The sequence below is a fragment of the Leptonychotes weddellii genome, chromosome 2 (assembly GCF_054177405.1).
Source record: "Leptonychotes weddellii isolate Sample4059 chromosome 2, ASM5417740v2, whole genome shotgun sequence".
Lineage (NCBI taxonomy): Eukaryota > Metazoa > Chordata > Mammalia > Carnivora > Phocidae > Leptonychotes > Leptonychotes weddellii.
Genome location: NC_138370.1, coordinates 167,481,089 through 167,504,178, shown reverse-complemented (window position 1 = coordinate 167,504,178; position 23,090 = coordinate 167,481,089). Strand labels below are relative to the sequence as shown.

Genomic DNA, 23,090 nt, shown 5'->3' with positions numbered 1-23,090 from the left:
TTGAGAAAAACAGGCAAGCAAGGCATTGATTTTTAAAAACGAAGATATTAATGCTAACTTTGTGAAGCTCTGAGGATGAGCTGAAATAATGTCCATGGACCTGAAGTAGGGTTGGTTGGTGCAAAATATACTCTCAGCGAGTGGAAGCTACCACTCTTCCACTTGCCAAGCTCCAGAAGCACAAGCCAGATCTTCCTTGCTCAGAGCAGACACTCTCACATCTGCCCAAGTGAACTGCAGTGAGTAGGGAAAGGAATCACACTTGACAAAGAACAGCGCAGCTTTCACAAGTCCACTCCATGTGTAGGCTGGGCGCTAACTCCAAGCTCCAGACTTCTCATAATTGTGGGCAGATTTCTCTGCCCATGCTCACAAACAGCCAGATCCACTTGCGTTGGTCGTTAACACAGTTTATTATTGGCACACTTATCGGTAAAGCATACATAAAATACAGCTGTTTTATAACACATGGAGCCACTGTGTCTTTACATGTGTGGCAGAACATATTAATATGCAAATGGAAAAATTAGTTCTCTTATAAAGTTTCACATAAATACACTGGAATTGCCCCAAAAGAAAAATCCCCATAAAAGAACCAAGGGAGGGCTTTACAAAATATTATACAAGAAATATACTATGAAAAGAAACAACAGTCAACTCAGATACAATAAAAAACACAAAAGAGTTTCAGATTTATTAAACTGCCCACAAAATTAATGGATTACATGGCTTGAAAAGATCTGGATCAACAGCAATTTTACAAACGCATCAGTTCTCAACGGGCCAGGTAGGTGTCTTTCTTTACATAAAAAATCCACCTCGGCGTCTTCGATGACAAAAAGACATTTCTTGTTTCAGCACTTGGGCTCAATTGAACCAACTCGGGTTGGAGAACCGATTGACATTAGCTCACCCATAAATTACCCTGCTAGGTCCTCTTAGCTGTTACCCAATGAAGGAAAAGGTGAAGAAAGTAATAAAAATTAATAAGGATACACTTAAATTACTGTCCAAAAGCTGATTTTTTTTCTTTTCTTTTTTTACTGAAACAAGAAACTCTCAGATGCAAGTCAAAAAGCAGAAAATATTTTACAATATTAAAAAGTCATCTGTGGTTAGGGTCGGCATATAATGAGACCCTGAGCACTGAGGGCGTATTGACAATATGGCCTTCGTTGGGTTGGGCTGGGTTAGGTTGGGCTGGGCGGGGTGGGGCGGGGCGGGGCGGGGCGTGTAATTAACAAACATGTGGTTAACACTGAGCCAGGAGAAGCGCGAGCGTTCGCTCTGGTTTTAATTACCATCAGTGCCAGTATATGTGTTACCTGCGAAGGCCTCCAGGGAAGGGTCATGGAAGTTTACTGGAATAATCCTCTCAATTCAAAAAGGAAAAAAGAAAGAAACTCAAACTCAGATCACTGTGATTTAGAAATAGGTATTCGCATGGAAAAGTTTTTATTTCTCCTCCTTCCTCTCCTGTAGGCAAGGATCTGCAAGCGTGGGTGTGTGTACCCCACGGCCTACTGACAGTGGGTGCAGGTGCGGGTCAGTCTCACTGGGGAGCCTGGGGCGGGGCGTTTTCTGATTTGGTCTCTTGAGCGGCGGGGGGTTTACTGCTCCACGGGCTGCTGTTCCCCAGGGCGGGGGGGCTGTTGAAGTCTTCCTCGTCGTCCACGCCGTTGGCCGCGTCATATTGCGTGTTTTCTAATCTAGTGATTAGCCTTTCGTCCTCGTCCCCAAACTCACCTCCCATCAGAGTTGGCTCTCCTACCACCATCACATCCTGTGAACAGCAGCTGACATTATTACAGGGAAACCTTGGGACAGAGAAGCTCAGCTTAAAACACTAGCGGGAGGGGCTGGGCGATCTAGGACAGACACACTCGTGTACTGTGTCCCGGGGGTCAAGTCTCAAAGTCGGGGGGTGGGGGCGAGACGCATATTTGATTTCTACAGGAAATAAACATTGCCTCCTGATGGGGAACAACCACGCGAGTTTATGTCCTTAGTGCGCAGCCTGACACCGGAGAACGAGCAATGCTAGCAATCTGCAGAAATAAAAAAATCGATTTTTCAAAATTAAAAAAATCCACGCTTTTAACTTGCCGACATTGGGGACTTCAGAGAGGGCTGTGGAACCTTCTGCTGGGTGCTTTCCAATACCGCCAAAACTCCGCCACTTTTTATTTAGGGCCTCTGAATGGTTTTGGAAACCAGCAGCCAACGTGGGGAGGATGCAGTTCTACGATATTCACGCAACTCATTCCGAATGGCATTTTCTCTGTCCCAAGGACGGTATACATTTTAATTGAAGACAGAATCTCTCTTTTTTCTACTCAGCCAGGCCCTTTTATGCAGCCAATATCCTTGACATTCTGCTACTTAATTATGGTAATTAATTTAGGTAAAGTTTTCGATAAAAACAATGTTCACACTGATTTGACAATTTGCATAGCTAATTAAGTCATTAGCAAAAACCTGCTGATTGCCAACAAGCCCTGAATTTACCATCTGTTATCTCATGGTGCCTGTCACCTATCCCCACACAGGCAACCCTGCCACCAATCTGGGCAGTAAAGAGAACCAGTCTGTCCAGCTGGTGCCATAAAAGGAAGATGAAGAGCACTAATTATAATTACATTGATGAAGCTGGTAGTCATCAGAAATGGAAGCGTGCAAGAAGAATCCATCTAATCACTCCTTTAAGTACAAACTGTCCTTCCATGCAAACAAGGAAGCCACCTACTGTAGCTGGGAGCTTCGTGGAGGCCACTGCTGGAGAGGGACGGGGGAGAAGGACGCATACACAGGGCACAGCTCCAGCCTCTTTGTTCAAAGGGGGCCGTATGGGGTTGATGGGTGACCTGGGCATGGGACAGGACACCTGTCAGGTGATACTGCTGGGCAGGCTGTGAGCAATGGTCTACTCAAAAGAGCAGTGACTCCAGGAGAGTGCCCAGTGCTGTCAGCTTCTGCCTCTGCCAGAAAAAGCAGGGCTGAGCCAGATGCTTTTGGGCATATAAGGGTGCGTTTCCTGACAGGGAGGCTATGCCTTGGACAAAATGCCTTGGTAACTGGGCAAAAAATTGCCCTCACTGGGGGCAAGAGAGGCTTTCCTGGGACAGTATGGTAGACTACTGCCTTTGGTCAGGAGAAGGTCCAGTGGACCCTCCAGTTTCCTTCTAGAATTCTGAAGGTGCCAATTGAACAGAACCCTTAATGTCCGCCTGGTCGATTTTGGAATGGAAAATTTGGTTTGTTTGATTGACTGATTGATTGATTCCCCGAGAACTATGGGGGAGGTCATCAGTGGATTTCCAAACTGTGTTTTCTGACTAATCACTCTTGTGGCTTGACAAACGTGATTTTAAAGAGCTATGTCCCAGGTTAAGTAAATGCCTCAAATACAAATTGGATAAACTCAGCGATCTAGGTGCTGGCAGGGAAATCAGCAGTGTGCTTCGAAGAACATATTGATTATGCAGCGAAGAGCCAGACGTGACACTGACGTGGACTCAAGGTGAGGAACAACACAGACAGACTCTGACTGGCAAGAGTACGGACGGGACTGGAGGTGGAATGGGCTCTCCAGAGAGGAGGGGACATTATCGGGTTAGCCACACCGCCCGCTGAAGGTGTTCTGGACAAAAAAGAAAGCCACTTGGTTACAGGCAATCGGGAGACAGTGCTTATGACCAGGAACAAAGGTGAGGGGAAAGAATAGGGCAAGACTGGGGAGAGGATGACGTGGGTTAATCTCATTTCATGACTTACGTGCAGCACACTTTGGAAGGGTTGGAACACACATGCGTGAGGTGTCACAGGACAGGAGAAGGGCGTGGGGACCGACCACGTGGGTCTGCATTAGTATCGTGAGTCCAAGGTCGTCGAGAGAGGCTGGGACAGTGTGGGAGGTAAGCATAATTTGGAAACAGAGGAGAAAAATCAGAAGGCAGCTTAAGCGTGACATTAGGAAAAGGTCCTCAACACTCCAGGTGCCTCCATGGCATCAGAAAAATAATGGTCATTCACGAAAAGTACTATGAAAATCGTGATTTGAATCACTCCAAATGGGGCCGATATCAGCTCATAGTGTTTGGAACAGCTGGAAAGATGCCCAGGCATAGATCCTTGTCAGCATTCTAAATTTCAGAGAGATGCCACATTTGCCTTGCTGATTATAAAAGAAAAGCCTTAACCAGATACATAATCCTGTGTGTACGCGCGGGAGTGATGGATAGATGGCAAGCTATGAAAGAGATGTGTGCTAGGGGCTTCTTAGGCGCGTACGTACTTGAGGCCACTTACACACACTTACACAAGTATGCACAGGGCTCTACCTGGAACCTACGTCTACGGAACCTGCAGACGAGACGAGTGGTTCTCTGCTCAGGCGGTCTCGATTTGTTAGCCTCACACAAAATGAATGGAGACATAGTGCACATTTGGGGCTGCCTCTCACTAGTGGAAGTTGGCTCCATTTTCCCCACCCCCACATCTTTAAAAATCCCCCCAACATTCAACATTGGCCGTGAGAGGTGCATTTCCTTCCCACGTCTGCTTTCTCGTGTGTCCCGCAGGAGGCAGGGCCGGTGTGTCTGAGAGTAACCCAGATGCCCTCGGCTCCCCGTGAGGCAGACCTCTCTGCTCCTCGCTGGAGGCCTGGAGGTGCCACCAGCTCTTGCCCATGTCACATCTTCTCACTAATCCCCCGTGCAAGGACCACCAACCTCTGAGGAGGACTGGAAGTGACTCCTTTCAGGGCCCCTCAATGCTTCTCCTTAAATTGGCCAGAAGGGGTCACTGCTGTAGAATGACACAGGTCTCCATCCCTCCCAGGGTTGAGGCTGCAGTTCGGGATCGCTCCTAGCCCCTGCTCATGGAGTGAGAAGCAGAATCCAAGGATTAAACCCTAGTCCTCGCCAGACGCACACGCTGCTGCCGCGGCAGCTAGGCGGACCACAGCTGTGGTCACGGTGGCACATAAACTCTGGTCATGCCTGGGAACGAGGCGGCCAGGGCTGCAGACCGCGTTCTATTTTAACAGTAATGTCGTGTCGGTAGTTCAGTACACAGGGTTAAAAGATGTGGCCACTACAAGCCAGACGATGCTTATCATTTAATGTCCTTTCAACTGGAGTGCACACAGAAATGTGCACCTTTCTCCTAACCCGGTTGCCTTTCCCTGCCCCTCTTGGCCCTCTGTAAGTTTTACTTGGTTAAAACCTCTTTTAATTGCATGGAGTGGGGATGGTGCTGAAATTCTGCTCTCACTTTCTGATGGTGCCTTGTTCTCACCAAGTCCAAAGGGTCTCAATTCACTAAGAACCCTCTGGACACAGGTATCCTCCACTAAGATGCAGTTGGGGGATTGGAGGAAAGGAGCATCAGGAAGTAGAACAAACTACGTGCCCTTTAAGATAAAATTGAAATGTTTCCAACGAGGCCAGGTATGTCGAAATACATGAAACTTATGCTGCTATTCTACACCTGAGGCAGACATCAAGGATGGACGGCTCACCAAACCCAGGCTGGGCCTCAGAATTCCACTCAGTGCTGGACCTGTTAGCTGACCCCAGGAGACTGAGCTGCCAGGAGAGAGGAAACCTCTTGGCCATCCCTTGAGTAGACATGAGCTCTTCAATGACAGGGCCTGGGTTTTTGCTGTCTTTTGTTTGTTTACTCTTGGTATAGTGGGGGGCACATAGTCGGAGCTCAGAAAACATTTGTCGAACTGAGCTGAATTCTTGCAGCCACTGTGCCTTTAAGTAGTGATGTCACAGTTCCAGAATTCTCTGGAATGCACTGTCATTTGCAAGGGGAAACTAACAAATGTTAGTTTCTAAAACTCCAGTAGTAGATGAATAATGGGTTACTTGTGAGCACTTCTGGGTTGATTTATTTATACCAGGCCATTTTCTCTATGCATTTTCCAGTTTAACCAGGAGTGGGCCTAGCTTATTGGTACCTTCATAAAAAAACTGTTTTTCTTCTTTGATTTTTTTTTTTTTTCCTGACTCTTTAGCCCAGTTCAGAAAACAGAGGTGAGTCTGGCATTATTTAAAGACTATAATTCCTAGCGGTCTTAAAAACAAAATGGTACCTTCCCCACAGGCTGGCCACTCTCTCCATGACCCTTTCTTTCTAGTGCAGTGAGGATGAAAACCATACCCTCTGCCTACGGAAGACAGGAGAAGAGTTCCAGTGGACCCGGGGATTCTCAGGTACTGATGGGGTTGGTTTTAGGCAAAGAAAACGGACTGATGGAAAGTGGGTAAAAGTGGGTCGGGGACAGATTTGAAAGACACATTTAGAAGTAAGTGGAGAATCCCCATGAAAGAAGGGTCCACTCTCACATGGGGAGAGATGTGAGGATGACAGATCAAGAGGGGAAAAAAAGGTGAGAAAGAGGGAAAAGGTCAAATTGCATTGGTTAAGGGAAGTAACAAGAAATAGAGCCCATTTCCCAAGACATGGCATCTAGAGGATGCCACCCAGCACCACGAAGGTGTTGGCGCTCAAACAACAGTCAAACGCCTGGTGACAGGGTGGTGTGGCTAGGGCAGCAGAGAAGGAGCACCCACAAGTAATCGTGGAGGGGACAAGGGACAAGAAATGCTTAGAGGAGCATGAGAATTTAAAAGCGATAAATGGTCGGACACTGGGCTGAGGGATTTGGAGTCAGGAAGGAATTGGGCAGACAGGACAGGACTTGAAAGTAAAAGTAATAGGAGACGAAGAAAGATGAAGAAAGGGCCCACGCGGTGTACACTCTTTGGGGACACCCGTCCTCTGTCAGCCTTGGAGTTCAAAGAAGCCCCCCTTCTCAGTGGCCCATTTCCTTTGTCAAGACCCAGAAATGAAAGAAAGGGTCAAGAGGTCAAGAGAGCTGAGACCAAACCAGGGGCCCACCCTCCCCCTGAGCTCATGAAATGGGTAAAGTGGAATCAGTGGAATCCACTGAGCTGCATTTTGAGTGGCCGGGAGTTAATTACCTGAGTCTTAAAATAGGAAGGGACACCCAGGTCGGGAAGGCCCAATCCAATTACAATACGGAGTCTGAACGCCGGGAGCTAGCTTCCAGTGGAGCACGGGGTCTCCAGCGATGGTGCCGAGAGCCCCTCTGTGCCACCAGGCATTGCTGCTAAGTGATATTTTAATTAAACCTTAAGTGACATATCTCCTGTCTGTGACTCTGACGGCTTTTTAATTCAGGTCCCTGCGCAGCACAGACTCTTAATATTCCTTTCTAATTCCCAGGTTGCAAGGGAAGGTTTCCATGGCAGGACTCCTCCCTCCCCTGCCCCCTCCCCCGCCTCCACCCCCAGCCCGGCCTTGCCCTCCCCCGCCCCCAACCTGCCCAGAACGCCCTGGCAGCTCAGGGAGGCTTTCGCGCGGGCCCCTGCAGGGGGGAGACAGGCAAAGGCAGGAGTTCAGGCCTAAGAGCAAAGCGAGACTTACAGGTACCTGACTGGACAGACTCAGGTTGGCGGCCGGAGTCTTCTTCTTGCCGCCGGTGCTGTTGGTGTTGTTCCCGGCGCTGCTGTTGGACGTGCTGCTCGTGGAGTTTTTCCTTTTTCTCCGCTTGGTTGTCGGCTGCCTTGTGGGTTCTGCTGCACAATGGAAAATGGACAGGGGATCAGTTCCGGGGCGACGGTCAGAATACTGTCCCTCCAAGGAGCCTGTGCTTGCGAATTGAAAAGAGTAGACTCTACATTGTTCCCATTTTTTTTTTTTTTTTTTTTTAATGTACGCGGAGTAAAGGGAGGAAGCGCTTGTTTTATTTTTAGCCCCAAATGCGTGCAACCCTCTTCTTTGGTATCTAGATAGAATGATTTGTGTTTTATTGGGTTTCGTGAATGTTGTATGTCTGGAATCTATCCATATATTTTAAGGGCCAGCCGCAAATACCACTTTTATAGTTGAGTTAAAAATATTATTACCATTTCAAAATTGGGGAAAACATTTTTCTCTGGACTGTCGTGTCTTTAGAGCAAAAGGAGGGCCCTGGGCTCCCTTGGGTTGGCAGGGAGGGAGCTTCTGAGAGATGAGGGAAAGGATGAAGCCAAGTGAAGGGGGTGAACCTGTGTAGGAGCCGTGTCTCTGGGTAAGCGCCCAGCACCATCACAGCTGGAGATGCTCGAGTACAAAGAAGAGGAAGCGTGAGTTCTGTCGGCCATGGGCTCCCAAGCTCAGTTCTCAAGTTGCATGGTTTGGACTCTGATGTTTAAAGAATGCTACTAATTTCAACTTTCCTGAGGGAAAAATGTCTTAGTGGGCCACGGCCAGCATATTCATGAAGGGGAACTAGATCTTTTCAGGAAAGTCCTGTTTAGAAACAGGAAAATATTTTGGACTGGATGGATGGGCAGTGTCTTCTTGGAAGCATAGGGACCCGTGGTGATGTGCTTATGATATTATTTATTTATACATCATGTAGTGAGTTTTATCAAATGTTTTCATGTTCTTCATGGTTTCTATGTCATGACTATCTTATATCCATAGCAACTCTATTAATTAGATACTATTCTAATCTGTGATTTGTAAATGAGAAATGTTCGGAAACTTTTTCCAGGCAGTTACTCAGTTGGAAATGGAATGTAAGAGCATCCTTTTTGCTAACCCTAGTCTTGACCCAACTCTGAAGGAGAGAAGGTGAGCCGGGGCCATACTGGAACCAAGTGAGAGGGCCTTGTGGCATTTTCTTAAAACACTTATGCTGCTTCTGATGGGCAGTGGGCAGGATCTCCTTTAAGGCTCATTTCAAAGACCACCTAGTCCACCAAATTATCCCTGACTTTTGAGGAAGAAGGGGATTATGTTCCTATTTATATACCACTTTTTTCCCTTCATGAATATTTTGTCTCTTATGATCAGAGATGTTCATCAAAGGGCCTAACATGTCTGTCCACAGAGAGTCATGGGTGCTTGTCCTGAAGGTTGAGGAAACAGGAAATAGAATTGGTCCAGCTCAGGGTGCCAGAAAAGAGTTGAGTTACACGTTCAAGGTCAAGCAAATACTCAGTTCCCCTGACAAACATCTTCTTCCTTTACCTCAAGAATTAAAATTGGCTACTTTTTTTTGATATCTGTACTTCTTTTGTGAAATTTGGGGGAAATATACCGACACCGCATACTCTGGATTACTCCCATTGGCAGCAGGTAGCTGAGGTCATAGAGTCATGAACTCTGGAGATGTAAGCACTTATTGTGACACAGACCTCCTTCACTGATCAGCTATGAGACCACCTTTGGCAAATTACTACTTAAATCTCAGGCCCTGTACACTTAAAATGGAAGTAATATTAAATACCTCATAAGGTTATTGTGAGGATTCAGAAAGAGAATGGAGGGTCTGGGCGGGCTGGGATTTCTGATTGTTTCATTCGGTGCCGTACCCCTTAGTGACTGGAACAGTACCTGGCACCTAGTAGGGGCTTAATCAATAACTACTGAATGAATGATTGAGTTAATAAATAATATATAAATTATATACAAATATGCTGGAAAATATAGGTTCTCAAAGCATTCATTGAGTGAAATATTTTTTCCCATAAAGCCTTATTGATATTGAAAGAGAAAATAATCTAAGCGCATTCAATAGATTTGAAAAATAATGTTTCAAATATCTAAAATTCCTCTAAGACAGGGATGTAAATATTCTATGTAAAATGATGCTCGTAGGGTGGCTCCGTAGCACAATGGATAGCGCATTGGACTTCTAAAATGATGCTTGTTTTCTCAGATTTCTAAATATGTACTTAGTTAAATCTACTATATTCATTTCCTATAAAATGCCTGGCCCATTACCAGTGGAAGGTGACCATTCTATTTTGTGATTCAGAAAGCTATGTGCTTCGTGTTAATAATTACTCTTTATAAAAATAATTTTTAGCGAACGGATACGTTTTGTTTTTATGATCAATGAGGCTCGACACACGCCTGGGAGTAAAAATGTATTAGATAGAATGACAATTAATGATGACTGGAAGCAGTAATTTCAGAGCCCCAGCAGGAGACTATAGTATCTAAACTGCATTCTAAGGAAGTGAGGAAAATGGAATCTTTTATGTATTCTCTTCATGATCAGAGTACCCTTTGATACTAGATCTATCTTAAAAAAGGGAGCAAATTTATTTATTTATTTTTCTTTATTTCCTTCCTTCCTTTTCCCCCTTCCATCCTCCCTCCCTCCCTTTCTTCCCATAATTTATATCATTCTTAAAGAAAAAAAACAGGCAAAAGAACAATGGACCATGAGAAGACATCAGTCTTGTCCAGTGGAATAGCCACTGGCCTGGGAGACAGGAAACCTTGCTTCTGATTTCGGCTTTGCCAATGATTTTGGTAACATTAAATAAATCAATTGACTTCTCTGGGTTTCAGGTCCTAAGTGAGATGATAGATGATTCCTAAGGATGCTGGTACTTCACAAATTCTACGTCCCCACATCCAAATATCCATAAGAAACTAGTCTTCCTGACAAATTTATGATTCCTTCCTTCCTTTTCACATCCCTTCATCCCCCAAAGAGGCCTCAGAAAATGCATTTAGAACAAGAGTGAAGAACGAGCTCGTACCTGGGGGTGCCACCATCCGCTGCCACTTCTGAAACAAGCAGGTCTTCAGGCAGTCTCGTGGACTGAGGTTGTAAGTTTTATGTCTCGACATCAGTTCCTGCATTGGCTCCAGTATTACACACAACTGCAAAAAAGTTCAAAGACATCCGTGTTTCACTGCTTGATAATATGATTTGCAATAAATAATGTTAACAGCTGGAAACAATTAGAAACCTCAAAGGTACTTTTCTTTTTCCCCCTGGTTTTGATTTTCTCTGTCCAAGTTTGGAGGAAAAGAAATATCACCAACACTTGATAATGCCCACTTAATTTACTATTACTTATAATACCATATTACAGCTGAATGTGATTTACACACACACACACACACACATCCAGACACATTCTGTACAAACTGTTGGGTGGATATATGTAGCTCTATTCTGAATTCAAATGATTCTCTCTGGTTAAAGAAAAAAGCTCTCTTCCATGGCGCACAGCATGCTCTGATTTCTGCTCTGGTTTCTGCTGTTGTTCCTGTTTGTATAACCACACACTGTGAGCTACAATGCTAGTTTATGTAGATTATATGGCAGTGAAAGCCATCTTTTAAACTGGAGAACAAAGTGGCAACTACAAGTACTTTCTGGATCCTAATTCTTATCAAGGCCCACGATGAACACTATTTTATTTTTATTCATGTACTCATTTGTATTTTACACATAACGATAATGTCAGTAACATATGCCAACATGAGTTCAGAGTGGGAGCTTTTTCTGTGACTCTGTACACGGTTGCTTTCTTGTCTCCTTTGGCTAGATTTTTTCAGATTTACTTTGGTCCAAGACATCTGATGACAAAGATTAATGAATGAGCAAGAAGGTAAATCCATTTAGGATTGCCTTGAACTTTTCTGAATTCCTTCTCAGTTGGAAGCTCATCAGAATACTGCTGCATTGAGAGTGCTGTATCTGAGAAGACAAAGACCACCACACAGCTGTACACATATTGGCAAAGCACCCACCCTTCCATGTGGAAAGACAGCATTTCATTATAAAAGGCAGATGTGCCCTCACCGCCCATCTTTTTTACCACTCCCTTCCCTTCTGTCATTACTCAGAGGACATGCTGCTTTTTGTCCACTGGTCCACTGGGTTCCCACTACTTGGAATTCTTCCCTCCCCTCTTCTTGGCTAATGCCCACTCATCCTTGAAGACAAGGTTACTTCTTCTGTTACACTTGTGTACCTCTCCCTGTGCGGGCTGAACTGGGTGCCTCCCTACAGCTCTCCCATGGCACTCAGCCCTTTCTGCTCTATGAACTTACTCATCCATGCTTTGCAACCCCCTGCTTCCAAGTCTCTTTTCTACTTGACCTTGAACTCTTTGAATGCCCAGACTGTGCCTTTTTTCTCTGTTTTCCTAGGTTTGGCTCAAGTGAATGGATGCATTTAAGGTGTTCTTATAAATACCGGAAGATCTTTTCATGCCAACGTTCCTGAGAGTATGGTCTAAGGAATACTTCTGTCAGAACCAAACGAGTTCCAAACGAGTTGATCGTTAAAAATGCAGATTTCCAGGCTCTTCCCCTTCTGTTTCACTAGGTATGGAACTAGGGTCCTGAATCTGCCTTTTGGAAAAGCATGCTCATGTCTGATTCTGATACATAGTACTAAAGTTTGAGGTCTGCTTTAGGATAGATACATATAAACAGCAAGACATGTGCAAATTCCCCGTGGCTTCCAGTTTGAACTCCACTTTTTTCTCACTTAACCCCACTTGCCCATGCTCTTCCTATTTTCTCAAGCCTAAGCATGATAATCAAGATTACCTTCATCTAGAAAAATTTCTCTGCTCTTTTTACCTATCGATGATCTAAACTTGGCCCAAACCGCTAACTCCGTTGACAGGACAACTGCAGTCACTTTCCCACTGCAGTTTCTCAGGAAGAAGAGAGCAAGATTTTAAAGCCTGAATGACACAAGTACAGTGTGAGACAAAGATACACTTTGGCCAAAGAGCCACTCAACCCTAGTGAACCAGGCTGTCAGGTAATGAGATCTGGATTAGTTATGGGGCATCTTCAGTCTTGTCTATCTTCTTGCTTCAGAGTCCTTTCTGAAATTTAAAATGTTGGTAAGGAAGACCCCATGAAAGCGAGGAATTCCTGTGCAATTAACTCCACATTCCCACACTGTGAAGACTCGATGTGTATCTTTCCTCCATAAGGAATTCCTCACTGGAAATCAAAGTCTATGCAAGCTAAAGACAGCCTCAGGTCTGCCCCAGCCACTGATGCTCACCAGTCCAAACAGAGCGAAGTAGTCCACTGTCATCTCTACAAACAGAGATAAGAGTGGATTATCCACCAAAGGAGAACCACTGCTAGATTCAGACAGGGTCAGAAGATGTTTGCATCTATTATTAAGCTAGGTTAGCAAGAAGAGGTTTCAGGGAAATTCTAAGGGATGGAAAAATGTTTTGTTTTGTTTTTTAATTAAAATAACAAAGTTAGGTTTTCAACCATTTCCTTTGGCCCATTCCCCATTTTTGAGAAATGGGCTTACCGTGGATATAAAAATACATGGATGGAGCAGAACAAGCACAGACTTAGAAGCCAAGAGGTCTAGGTATGGATTTTAATTCTGTCACTAGGTGTGCATCCTTGGCTGAGCCCCTTAAGAGTGCTGGCTCTCAGTTTCACCTGTAAGACAATACCCATCTTGCGTATCATTGTGAGAATTTGAGATGTTATGTCCGACACGTCGGAGTTCAACAAACAGTAGATGTGATGATTCTGTATTAGCAAGAACAGCACAGACTGTGAAACAACACTTCTGTTCCTTTAAATCAACAAGCATTTATAGAGCTTCTTCCAAGGGTCAGGCACTCTGCTTTGGCGCTGCGGACATAACGAGGAGGATAATATCATCTCTATCCTCAGCGAGTATACAGCCCCCTTTGGGATGATTTAAGCATATTAAGAAAACGACTCGGGTGTACACCTAAGCATCTTTGGGAATCACATGTTTATGAAGCAAGTATTTTCATTACGTGACAAGTTAGACGGCAGAAGTGACCTCTGTGGACCCAGAAGGGCAGTGGGCATGGAGCATACCAGCAGGGAGAGCTGCATTTACTGAGAGAACCCTTAAGCTCATTATCTACTTCTTTCTTGTGGGGCGTGGTTTCCTCCCTGGGTTTTGGGCAGCACTTTTTTCAGGTGCTAATCCTCAGGATTTATCCATTCCCCTTGAATGTAAAAATATCTTCCCATCGCTGTAACCCACCCCAAAGGAGTTCCTATCTCTGAATACTAATCAGGAATCTCCAAAGCCATTTTTCTTCCAGAGGAGGGTTCCCAGGCTGGAGAGGCAGGCTTCCCCCGGATTCGTGTGTGCAAACGAGCCTGCCGTAGAGCTGGGCTGGTTTTGCTGGGCTGGCTTTGCTGGGCTGCGTGCTGTAGGTGGCAGAACCACCTCAGACAAGAGGCTGCCTTCTCAGGCAGCGAGCCAGTGCGTTTTGGCAACAGCGAAGGCCTGGGGCGTTCTGAAATGCGATCAGGAAGACGGTTGGGGGAGTGGGCTCCCGCAGTCACTCGCCAGTTCCTTCTGGAGCCAGGATTCCTGCTGTCCCTGGGGTCTTGGACCCCCTTGAGAATCTGGGAAAGGCTAGGCAGCCTCTCTTTCAAAGTTTGTACAAAATATCTGGAGGTTTATGAATCCTCTTATATCCCCATCCATTGACTCTAAGTAAAGAGTTCCCTGTTTGTAATAAGTATAAGCCAGTCTACATGCCTTTTCCTCCATGCTACACGCACACACACACACACACACACACACACAGAGGCATGCACACATCAGTCAAATGCATATTAATGGGGCTAAGCATAACAACACAGAGTCTTTTGATTTAAAGGAACAATTGTATCTGCAGAGTCGGGCCTGCTACAAAGTTCTCAGTGGACCAGCCCTTTTGGACAAGGGAGGCCACAGCATTTCTGCAACATCTGCAGCAGCCTGCACCCAGGGCTGCCACTTAGTTTGGCTTCCTCCTGCTGTGGTGTTGGGGGATAGCGGGAGGAATTCTAGAACACCGTGGAAGGGGCAGGAGTCAGCAAGGCCTGAGACCTCATTTTGAGTATGAAGCTCCTGAATGTGTAGTCCCTGCCAGGTCCATCTAGGATCCCCAAAAAAGATCTTGCCCATCCCAGCAAAGCTGCAAGTACACCTTTCTGCAGATTTAGTGAGAATTTTAAGTTAGGTCGATGTCCTATGCTTCTGACTTCATTTTCTGGGATTCTGGCCCCAGCACTGACCCTTTGGTATGGAATCAAAACCTGGAACTACAAAAGCAACTTGCTGAGTGAGTAAAAGGATAGATGGATGGAAAGATAGATGGGTGGGTGGGTGGATGGATGGATGGGTGGGTGGGTGGATGGATGGATGGGTGAGTGGGTGGGTGGATGGATGGATGGGTGGGTGGGTGGATGGATGGATGGGTGGGTGGGTGGATGGATGGATGAGTGGGTGGATGGATGGATGGATAGGTGGGTTGGTGGATAATAGACAGATTGGCCAGATTTACAGCAAGGAGTCATTTCCTAATAGCAGACAAATCAAGCCTTGTCTTGGAGGCTTAGAGGTGACGTATTTGTGCATGTGATAAATAACGGATTGCCTCCCCCGTACAGAAGGCTTTGCACAAATGCACATGCGTGTACCCGATTACTGTATGTCCTGGCCAGGCAGGAAGATCTCAGCGCATCCTGGGACTTTTCGTAGTAACAAAGGGCCCAGTAAATGTAGACAGTATTGTGTTTTGCTTTGTTTTCATCTGACAGTTCTCCTGGAGAAATTTGATTCTCCTTAGCTATGTGTTCACACTTATTCTTCTTGCCCAACTCCTTGCCCAAACCCAATTCCAGAAATAGGTGATGCTTGTCAGAGTGGGTGGTGGCCTATGAAAAAGCTGATGCCCTGGAGTTGGCATTTGGCTAACTCCCAAACCGAGGTCCTGTCTACTGCCAACATTTTGATTCAATGTTTTCTGGATGATGGATGACATCCTCTGAGCTTGAGCCACCTAATCTTTGCATATAGGCTTGCCCGAGGTTACTATTTCAATACCAGCTCAGGCCTTTGTTCATGTTGTTCTTCTTGCCTAGAAGACCTCCCCTCTTTCCTGGCCCTTTTATTTATTTATTTATTTTTATTTTTATTTATTTATTTGAGAGAGAGAATGAGAGAGAGAGAGCACGAGAGAGGGAGAGGCAGACTCCCCACTGAGCAGGGAGCCCGACGTGGGACTCGATCCCGGGGCTCCAGGATCATGACCTGAGCCGAAGGCAGTCGCTTAACCAACTGAGCCACCCAGGCGCCCCTTTCCTGGCCCTTTTAACCAGAGGTTGGCAAGCTAGGGCCTATGGGCTGAATACAGCCATGCTTACGTAATGTTGGTAGCTGCTTTTGTGATATGACACCAGAGTTGAATAGTTATGACAGAGTTCCTATAGCCCACAGACCTGAAAATATTTACTATCTGGCCTTTCACAGAAAGGTTGCTGACCTCTGTTCTAAACCACTGCTGTTCAACGTAGGTGATCTGCAAACTATTTGTTGTGTTTCTGTCACAGGAGAAGCAGCTTGAGACAGAGTACAATTCAGTTCACTGCTTCCTTCACTGAGAAAGTCTTATGTCAAAAAAAAAAAAAAGTCAGATGAACTAAACAATGTGTTCAACAATGTAGTCGATTTACATTCCAGAGCAAGCTTCCTCGTCTTGTCGTGGACCGCTAAGAGTTTACAGTCTGGCACTGGCCTGCAAACCACATTTGAATCTCACCAGCATGACCATTAATGTCCTCCAAGGTCCAGCTCAAAGCCCACATCTGTCTCTGACCGTGCCCGCCCGCAAGGGACCCCTGCTTCTATTGCACTTATTACTAATCTAGGTACAGCCCAGTGTTGATATTTGCATTGGGAATATTCCTTTCTTGTGGACTTGTTTCATCTTACCTACAGCAAGCCATATATCCCTTTGCTCTCCCTTCTATTTAGTACCGTATTAGGCATACTCAAATATTTGCTGAGTCGTAAGTTAATAATCACCGTGGAGTATCTAACTTATGCCCGTCCCTGGAGTATGTATCTGACATATACTATATCATTAACCCTCACCAGGTCCTGGCTCACTTTTACAGGCGAGGAAACTCAAACTCACAGCCATTAAATCACCTAGAGCTGAGAGTGTGATTCTTATAATGTAGCCAAGGTTTTACAACCATTTGAAGGGCAAAGAAGTTCATAGTCAAGTCTGCCTGGTTCCAACACTGTGTTCTCAACAACTAACTGCTCTGTTGTCTACCTCTCTAAATAGGAGTGGCTTAAATCGCTGCTATACCAAGTTCAAAGGCTCTCATTGTCTTCATATTGCTCCCTGTACACGGTATTGACCTCTACATAGAGATTTAGGTCATACATGAGTGGTGCAGGCTTTGGAACCAGATTCATGTGGGTTCAAACCCCCAAGTCTGCCATTTACGAACGGTGTGTTCTTGGCCAAGAATTGCAGCCTCTCTGAATCTCCTCGTCTGTAAAATGGGGATAATGATACTTATCTCTGATAGTTTGAAACAACATATGGAAATACTTAATGCAATGCCTGGAACAAGGTCAGTCCTCAAAGGATAGAAATTGGTATTATGATAAAACCTGGTTGCATCGGTGGCTCTTTACTGAGCCAGGAGATCAGTGTGTGATGTGATTGGTTAGCTACTGGGGAGTAAATCATTTGGTCTCCTTGAGACTTAGGGGGTCACTAGATATAATACTCCAAGGGATGGTAATTAGGCCAACAGTTACATTGCCTTTCAATGGCTAACGTCGCTAATAAAAATCCATTTTTAGAATTCAGTGATAAATACAGTATGTTCAAATCCACAAACCAGAGTTCTTTCTTTCCCCGCGCTCTCCAGTACCTTACCCCTCTGGCTGAATCTGAATTAAAAAGATGTCAGAGTGTTGGGGGTGGTTAAGAAACAAACTCTTATCTAAGATGAAGGAGTATCTCCTAATTAAGAAACACCTAACAGAAAGAGATCTTCCACTAAAACAATAAAAAGATACACAGAATCTAAAAGAAAAACAAAACAAAGCAAAATAAATAGATAATCACACCTAGAAACAGATAAGAATGAATAACAGGCATCCACTGGAGTAAAACCCACTCTGCCTCAGAGGATGAAAAACAAGAGGGAAGGAAATGTTTTCCCTTAGAAGCGATGCAATTCTAAAACATCAGATTATGATTTGGGTTTATTTCCTGATAGGATTAAAGGTAGATTGGTTGTAAAATTCAAAACATCCTCTTTTTTATCTGAAGATTCAACCAGGGGAGCCTTTGCCTTTTCTCGATTGTTTTGCAAATTGATTACTGCGGAAAGTTATCACATCCAACCCTGGAGACAGACAGCCCTCTTCTGCTCTGGGAGAGGAGGGGTGGTGGTGCCGAGAAGCTGGCTTTGCCATGGGAGCTGCCACTTCAGAAGCCATCCTTCTGCTGGAATGAGCAGGCCATGCACGCGCATTTCAATATCTATGCCTTGATCTCAGTTTTGAGGCTCCCAGAAAGGACTCCTCTACGTGACCACTGGCTGCTTGTCTGACCGCCCCACGAGAGAAGGGCTGGGGCTGTTGTCCCGAGCTACGGAGGCCCCATCAGACTAGCCAGGCTTCAGTGTCTCTGCCGTACTTGTCAGGCCAATGAACAGACAGTTCAAAGCCTTGGAAGTACATTCTCTTCCTTCTGACCCTAGGGCCCTCATTTTTCCACTGCGTCCTTTGGTATGGGCATCCCTTTCCATAGTGCCCTGGTTATTTGTCTATTCGCTCTTAGACCCACCCCTTCCTTCCAGCTCTGTATTGCAGAGGACAGACCCCTGCACACTATTTGCCAGCTCTTTTGCCAACCTGCTTCGGATGAAGTTTGGCCAGTTGGAGGCACCGGGGGAGATTGGAGGGAAGTGGGTTGAGTTCGTTTCCTAGGGCTGCCATAACAAAGTACCACAACCTCAGTTCTGGAGGCTAGCAGTCTGAAATCAAGGTGTTGGCAGGGCCACACTCCCTACAAAGGCTCTCGGGTAGAATCCTCGCTCACCTCTCGCAGCTTCTATTGGCTCTGGCAATCCTTGGTGTTCCTTGGCTTGTAACTATGTCACTCCAATCTCTATCTTCACATGGCCTTCTCCCCTATGTCTCTGTGTCTTCTCTTCTTCTTATAAGGACCCTGGTCACTAGATTTCCAAATAAGGTCACACCATGAGGTTCCAGGTGAACATGAATTTTTGAGGGGTACTTTTCAATCTACTACATGAGTAAAGAAATGAGTGAGGGTATTTCTTGTCTTCTCTGGTTCAGATGGCCTCTCCAACAGCTGTCACCATAGGTCCACTATGGTCCCAGTTTCTACCAGGTCACCTGACAGTAATGCCTCCTGCCTTTTTACCCTGGAGTGGCAGTTGCTAATCTTAGGGTTGCCTCTTCTTCCTCTGGTTGCTTTTCCAGCTCCAACATCTTTGTACATAAAATGCCATATTAAATTTCCTCTACTAAATTACCTGGTGGGGGTTTTGTTCCCCTGGATAGACTCCAATTGACGTTGTGATTTGTAAGAAATTAGGCAATATATAAAAGATGAAGGACTTCAGATATAAGAGGGCATCATAGGCAGTGGGGTTAAGCATGCAAATTTGGCTTGGGTTCAAATCCCAGCTACTTAATAACTGAGCGACCTTGGATGAATTACTCAATCTCTTGGTCTTTCCGGAAAGTCAGGGTAACCATAGGACTTAACTAATCGGGTTGTTAGGAGAAACAACAAAATCCACTTAAAGTATACACCTAGGTCCTAACATATGCATGCCTATTATGATGGGTGTATAGCCAAGTTGGGGGTGGCAGGGGCTTCATGGAAGACATTTTGAAACTTGTCAAGATGTACTTGAAATTGTATAGATGTTCCCTGTCCTATATATGTGTGTGTGTGTGTGTGTGTGTATAGACACATATGTACAAAGCCTAAAAATTAGATTTTGGTAATATAACAGACAGCTAAAATGTTTAGTCAATATGTCTTTCCTATAAATAACTTGTCCTGACCACTGGGCCATTGCTTCAGATACCCTATCCATGGGTTCTACCAGCATCTCTAAGTTCTACAGCATCATAGCTGGAATGTTTCCAAAGGAAAGAGAAAATATCTGCCTGGAAATACTCCACGATAATTAACAAACATCTAAGGAGTGCTGTCTGTCACTTGGAAGGCTATGAGTAAATTTCAGATAAATTTTAAAAATTCTTTTTTTTTTAATTTAAATTCAATTAATTAACATATAGTGTATTAGTTTCAGAGGTAGAGTTCAGTGATTCATCAGTTGTATATAACACCAAGTGCTCATTATTACATCACGTGTCCTCCTGAATGTCCATCGCCCAGTTACCCCATCCCCCGACCCCTTCCCCTCCAGCAACCCTCTGTTTGCTTCCTATGATTAAGAGTCTGTTATGGTTTGTCTCCCTCTCTGATTTCGTCTTGTTTTACTTTTCCCTCCCTTCCCCTATGTTTATCTGTTTTGTTTCTTAAATTCCATATATGAGTGAAATCATATGATGATTGCCTTTCTCTGACTGATTTATTTCACTTAGCATAATACCCTTTGGTTCCATCTACATCACTGTAAATGGCAAGATTTCATTTTTTTGATGGCTGCATAATATTCCATTGTATATATACAACATCTTCTTTATCCATTCATCTGTCGATGGACATCTGGGCTCTTTCCATAGTTTGATTATTGTGGAGATTGCTGCTATAAACATTGGGGTGCAGGTGCCCCTTGGGATCACTACATTTGTATCTTTGGGGTAAATACCTAGTAGTGCAATTGCTGGATCGTAGGGTAGCCCTATTTTTAACTTTAAAGTTTTACTTAAATACTGTTTTCCAGAGTGGCTGCACCAGCTTGCATTCCCACAACAGTGCAAGAGGGTTCCCCTTCCTCTACATCCTTGACAACATCTGTCATTTCCTGACTTGTTAATTTTATGTGTTTTAAGGGATTGGCTCACATGATCGTAAGGGACAGCAAGTCTGAAATCCAGTTTCCATGGGCTGGAAACTCAGGCAGGAGTCAATGCTTCAGTCTTGAGGCAGATTTTCCTCTCCTCCAGGGAACCTCAGTTTCACTCTTAGAAACTTCAACGCTTAAACGAAGCTCACTGAATAGTAATCTGTTTTACTTCAAGTCAACTGGTTATAGACGATAAACATACTTGCACAATACCTTCAGAGCAAAACCTAGATTGGCATTTGATTGAATAACTGGCACTAAAGCTGCCCTGAACTGAATGGTGGCTCCTCAAATTCACATGTTGAAGCCTAACCCCCAATATGACTGTGTTTAGAGAGAGGGCCTTTAGGAGGCAATTAAGGTTAAATGAGACCATAAACTGATGGCCTGGTGGCCTTATAAGAAGAGGAAGAGACACCAGAGAGCTCTTTCTCATTGTGCACACACTGAGGACCGGCTAAGTGAGCACACAGCAAGAAGGCGGCCAACTGCAAGTCAGGAAGAGAGCTCTCACCAGAGGTCTCTACTGGACCATGATCTTGGACTTGGTAGCTTCCAGATTTATGAGAAAACTGATTTCTGTTGTTTAAGCCACCCAGTCTATGGTGTTTTGTTCAGGCAGCCTGAGCAAACGGAGCCAAGAGCCTAGCTGAGTGGACACATAACACTGCCAGTCCTCCACTAGACTGTAAAGAACTAGAAAGCTGGATTGTGTCCTATGGTTTTATTATTATTATTTGTTATATTACCTAGCACCCAGCAACGGATCTAATGTTTGTGGAATTAATGAATGCTTGGCTACATGAATATGACAGAATGGACAACAAAAACAAATAGGTAATTAGACATCAGAAAATAGGTTAGCTCTTGCTTCATGCACAGCATGGTTATAGTTACTTGGGTACCAGGGAGGCAGCAGTGAACATCACAGGCACAGCCTCCCTTCCCAGGAGGGAGACAGGTGATAAACGAGACTCCCAGATGGGCTGGCAACGCTAAAGAAGGGCAAGGGCTGTCAGGAAAGGTTGCCAGGAAGAACTGATAATTAAGTTGAGACCTAAAAAGATGACTTAGGAGTCAGCCAGGTGAAAGAAGAGGCAGCTAGGACCAAGGTTGGGTGAACATCTGCAACTGAGGGAATACAGATGTGAATGCAAGAGAGAACACGGTGTAGGAGGTCACCCATAATGGACTCAGAGAGCCAGCTACAGTGGCAAGGCAGGCAGTGGTCAGATTTGTCAGGGCCTCAGCTTCTGGCCTACAGCAGAGAGGTGAGACTGATGTAGGCCAAAGCATTCTGTGCAGGATCTGCCCCCACCAGCGCCGTCAGCATGGACGCTGAACTGCAATATATGGTAAATATCATTCTGTTATTTCTTCCATCCACATTTCCTAAGCATGAGAAAAGCATCAGTATTTTGATGCGTTTGGCTAAACAAAAGCACCAAATATCCCCAAAGGCAAACGTTGGCTGTTTCGAGTCTCAAGCTGTGGAGACTGCCCCCAAGCTAAGTGCTGTTGATCACAGTGGTGGGGCGTTTGCACTTGTCGGCGCTGTTCCTCACCGGAAAGAGGTAGCTTTTGTAGCATGCTGGTTATTTCTCCCAAGGAGCCAAGAGACTGTGTACTTGCAGTGAGGTAACATTTAAACACTAGCATATATAAATGGGGCCTGATAATCTTAATACTGCGAGTAAGGGAATTTGGATATGGTCCTTGGGAGCTGTCAGTGACAGTTTCCAAGGAACATGGCTATCTTGTTCGTGCAGTTATAATCCCTTCTGAACATTAACTGCATGGTTACGTCTGCCTCCTGCCCTGGTGTAAATACCCACAAGGCTGCTAAAGACAGCATTGTGCTCTGGGGTTTGGGCTAGCATCCCCACGGCCGCTGTTTGGGAGGATTTCTGGGCTATGGTCAGTGTGGGAATAGGAACTTCTTTCTCTTGGCCCTGAGCACCCGGTGCACGGCTATGTTTGGAATGCTTGCCTGCCTGCCTGCCTTCTTGGGAGCTTCTGCCAGGCAACAGCCCTCCAGCTCCACTCTGACAGAAAGGAAGGAGCAATTTCTCAGTAATGTGGCGCTCAGCTGCTCAATTGCTCCCGCCGGCCGTGATCATTGTGCGCCCGTGGAGCCTTGTATCAGCAGCCATTTCTCCTCCCAGTGATAGAAGTGAGATTGGTGAAAAGCAGGATTCGTGTTGACAATGGCAACCCCGTATGAAAATGGAGTTGGCAGAGATTGGGATTCATTCATTTATTCACTCATTCATTCAACACATACTAACTGAACTTGTACTATGTGCCCCATGTGTGTTCTAGGTGCTGGGGATGTGGTTAACAGAAATAAAGAAAATCACTGCTCTTAATGCAACTACATTCCAGTGATGGAGACAGATAAA

General features: G+C 45.1%; 1 protein-coding gene across 11 annotated transcripts in view; it reads right to left on the bottom strand.

Moving 5' to 3' along the window:
* Positions 1-394: 394 nt before the first annotated feature.
* Positions 395-23,090, bottom strand: part of LDB2 (LIM domain binding 2) — a 376,618-nt gene continuing 353,922 nt past the window's right edge. For 2 of the 11 annotated variants that reach the window (XM_006743372.3, XM_081812578.1), the window contains exons 6-8: positions 10,581-10,704; positions 7,462-7,613; positions 395-1,783 (exon numbers count right to left, since the gene is read on the bottom strand). In XM_006743372.3, coding sequence (XP_006743435.1) covers positions 1,553-1,783; positions 7,462-7,613; positions 10,581-10,704 — 507 coding nt within the window. In that variant the 3' untranslated portion in view covers positions 395-1,552. The other 9 variants (XM_031039210.2, XM_006743373.3, XM_031039209.2 and 6 more) reach the window with 9 other exon arrangements.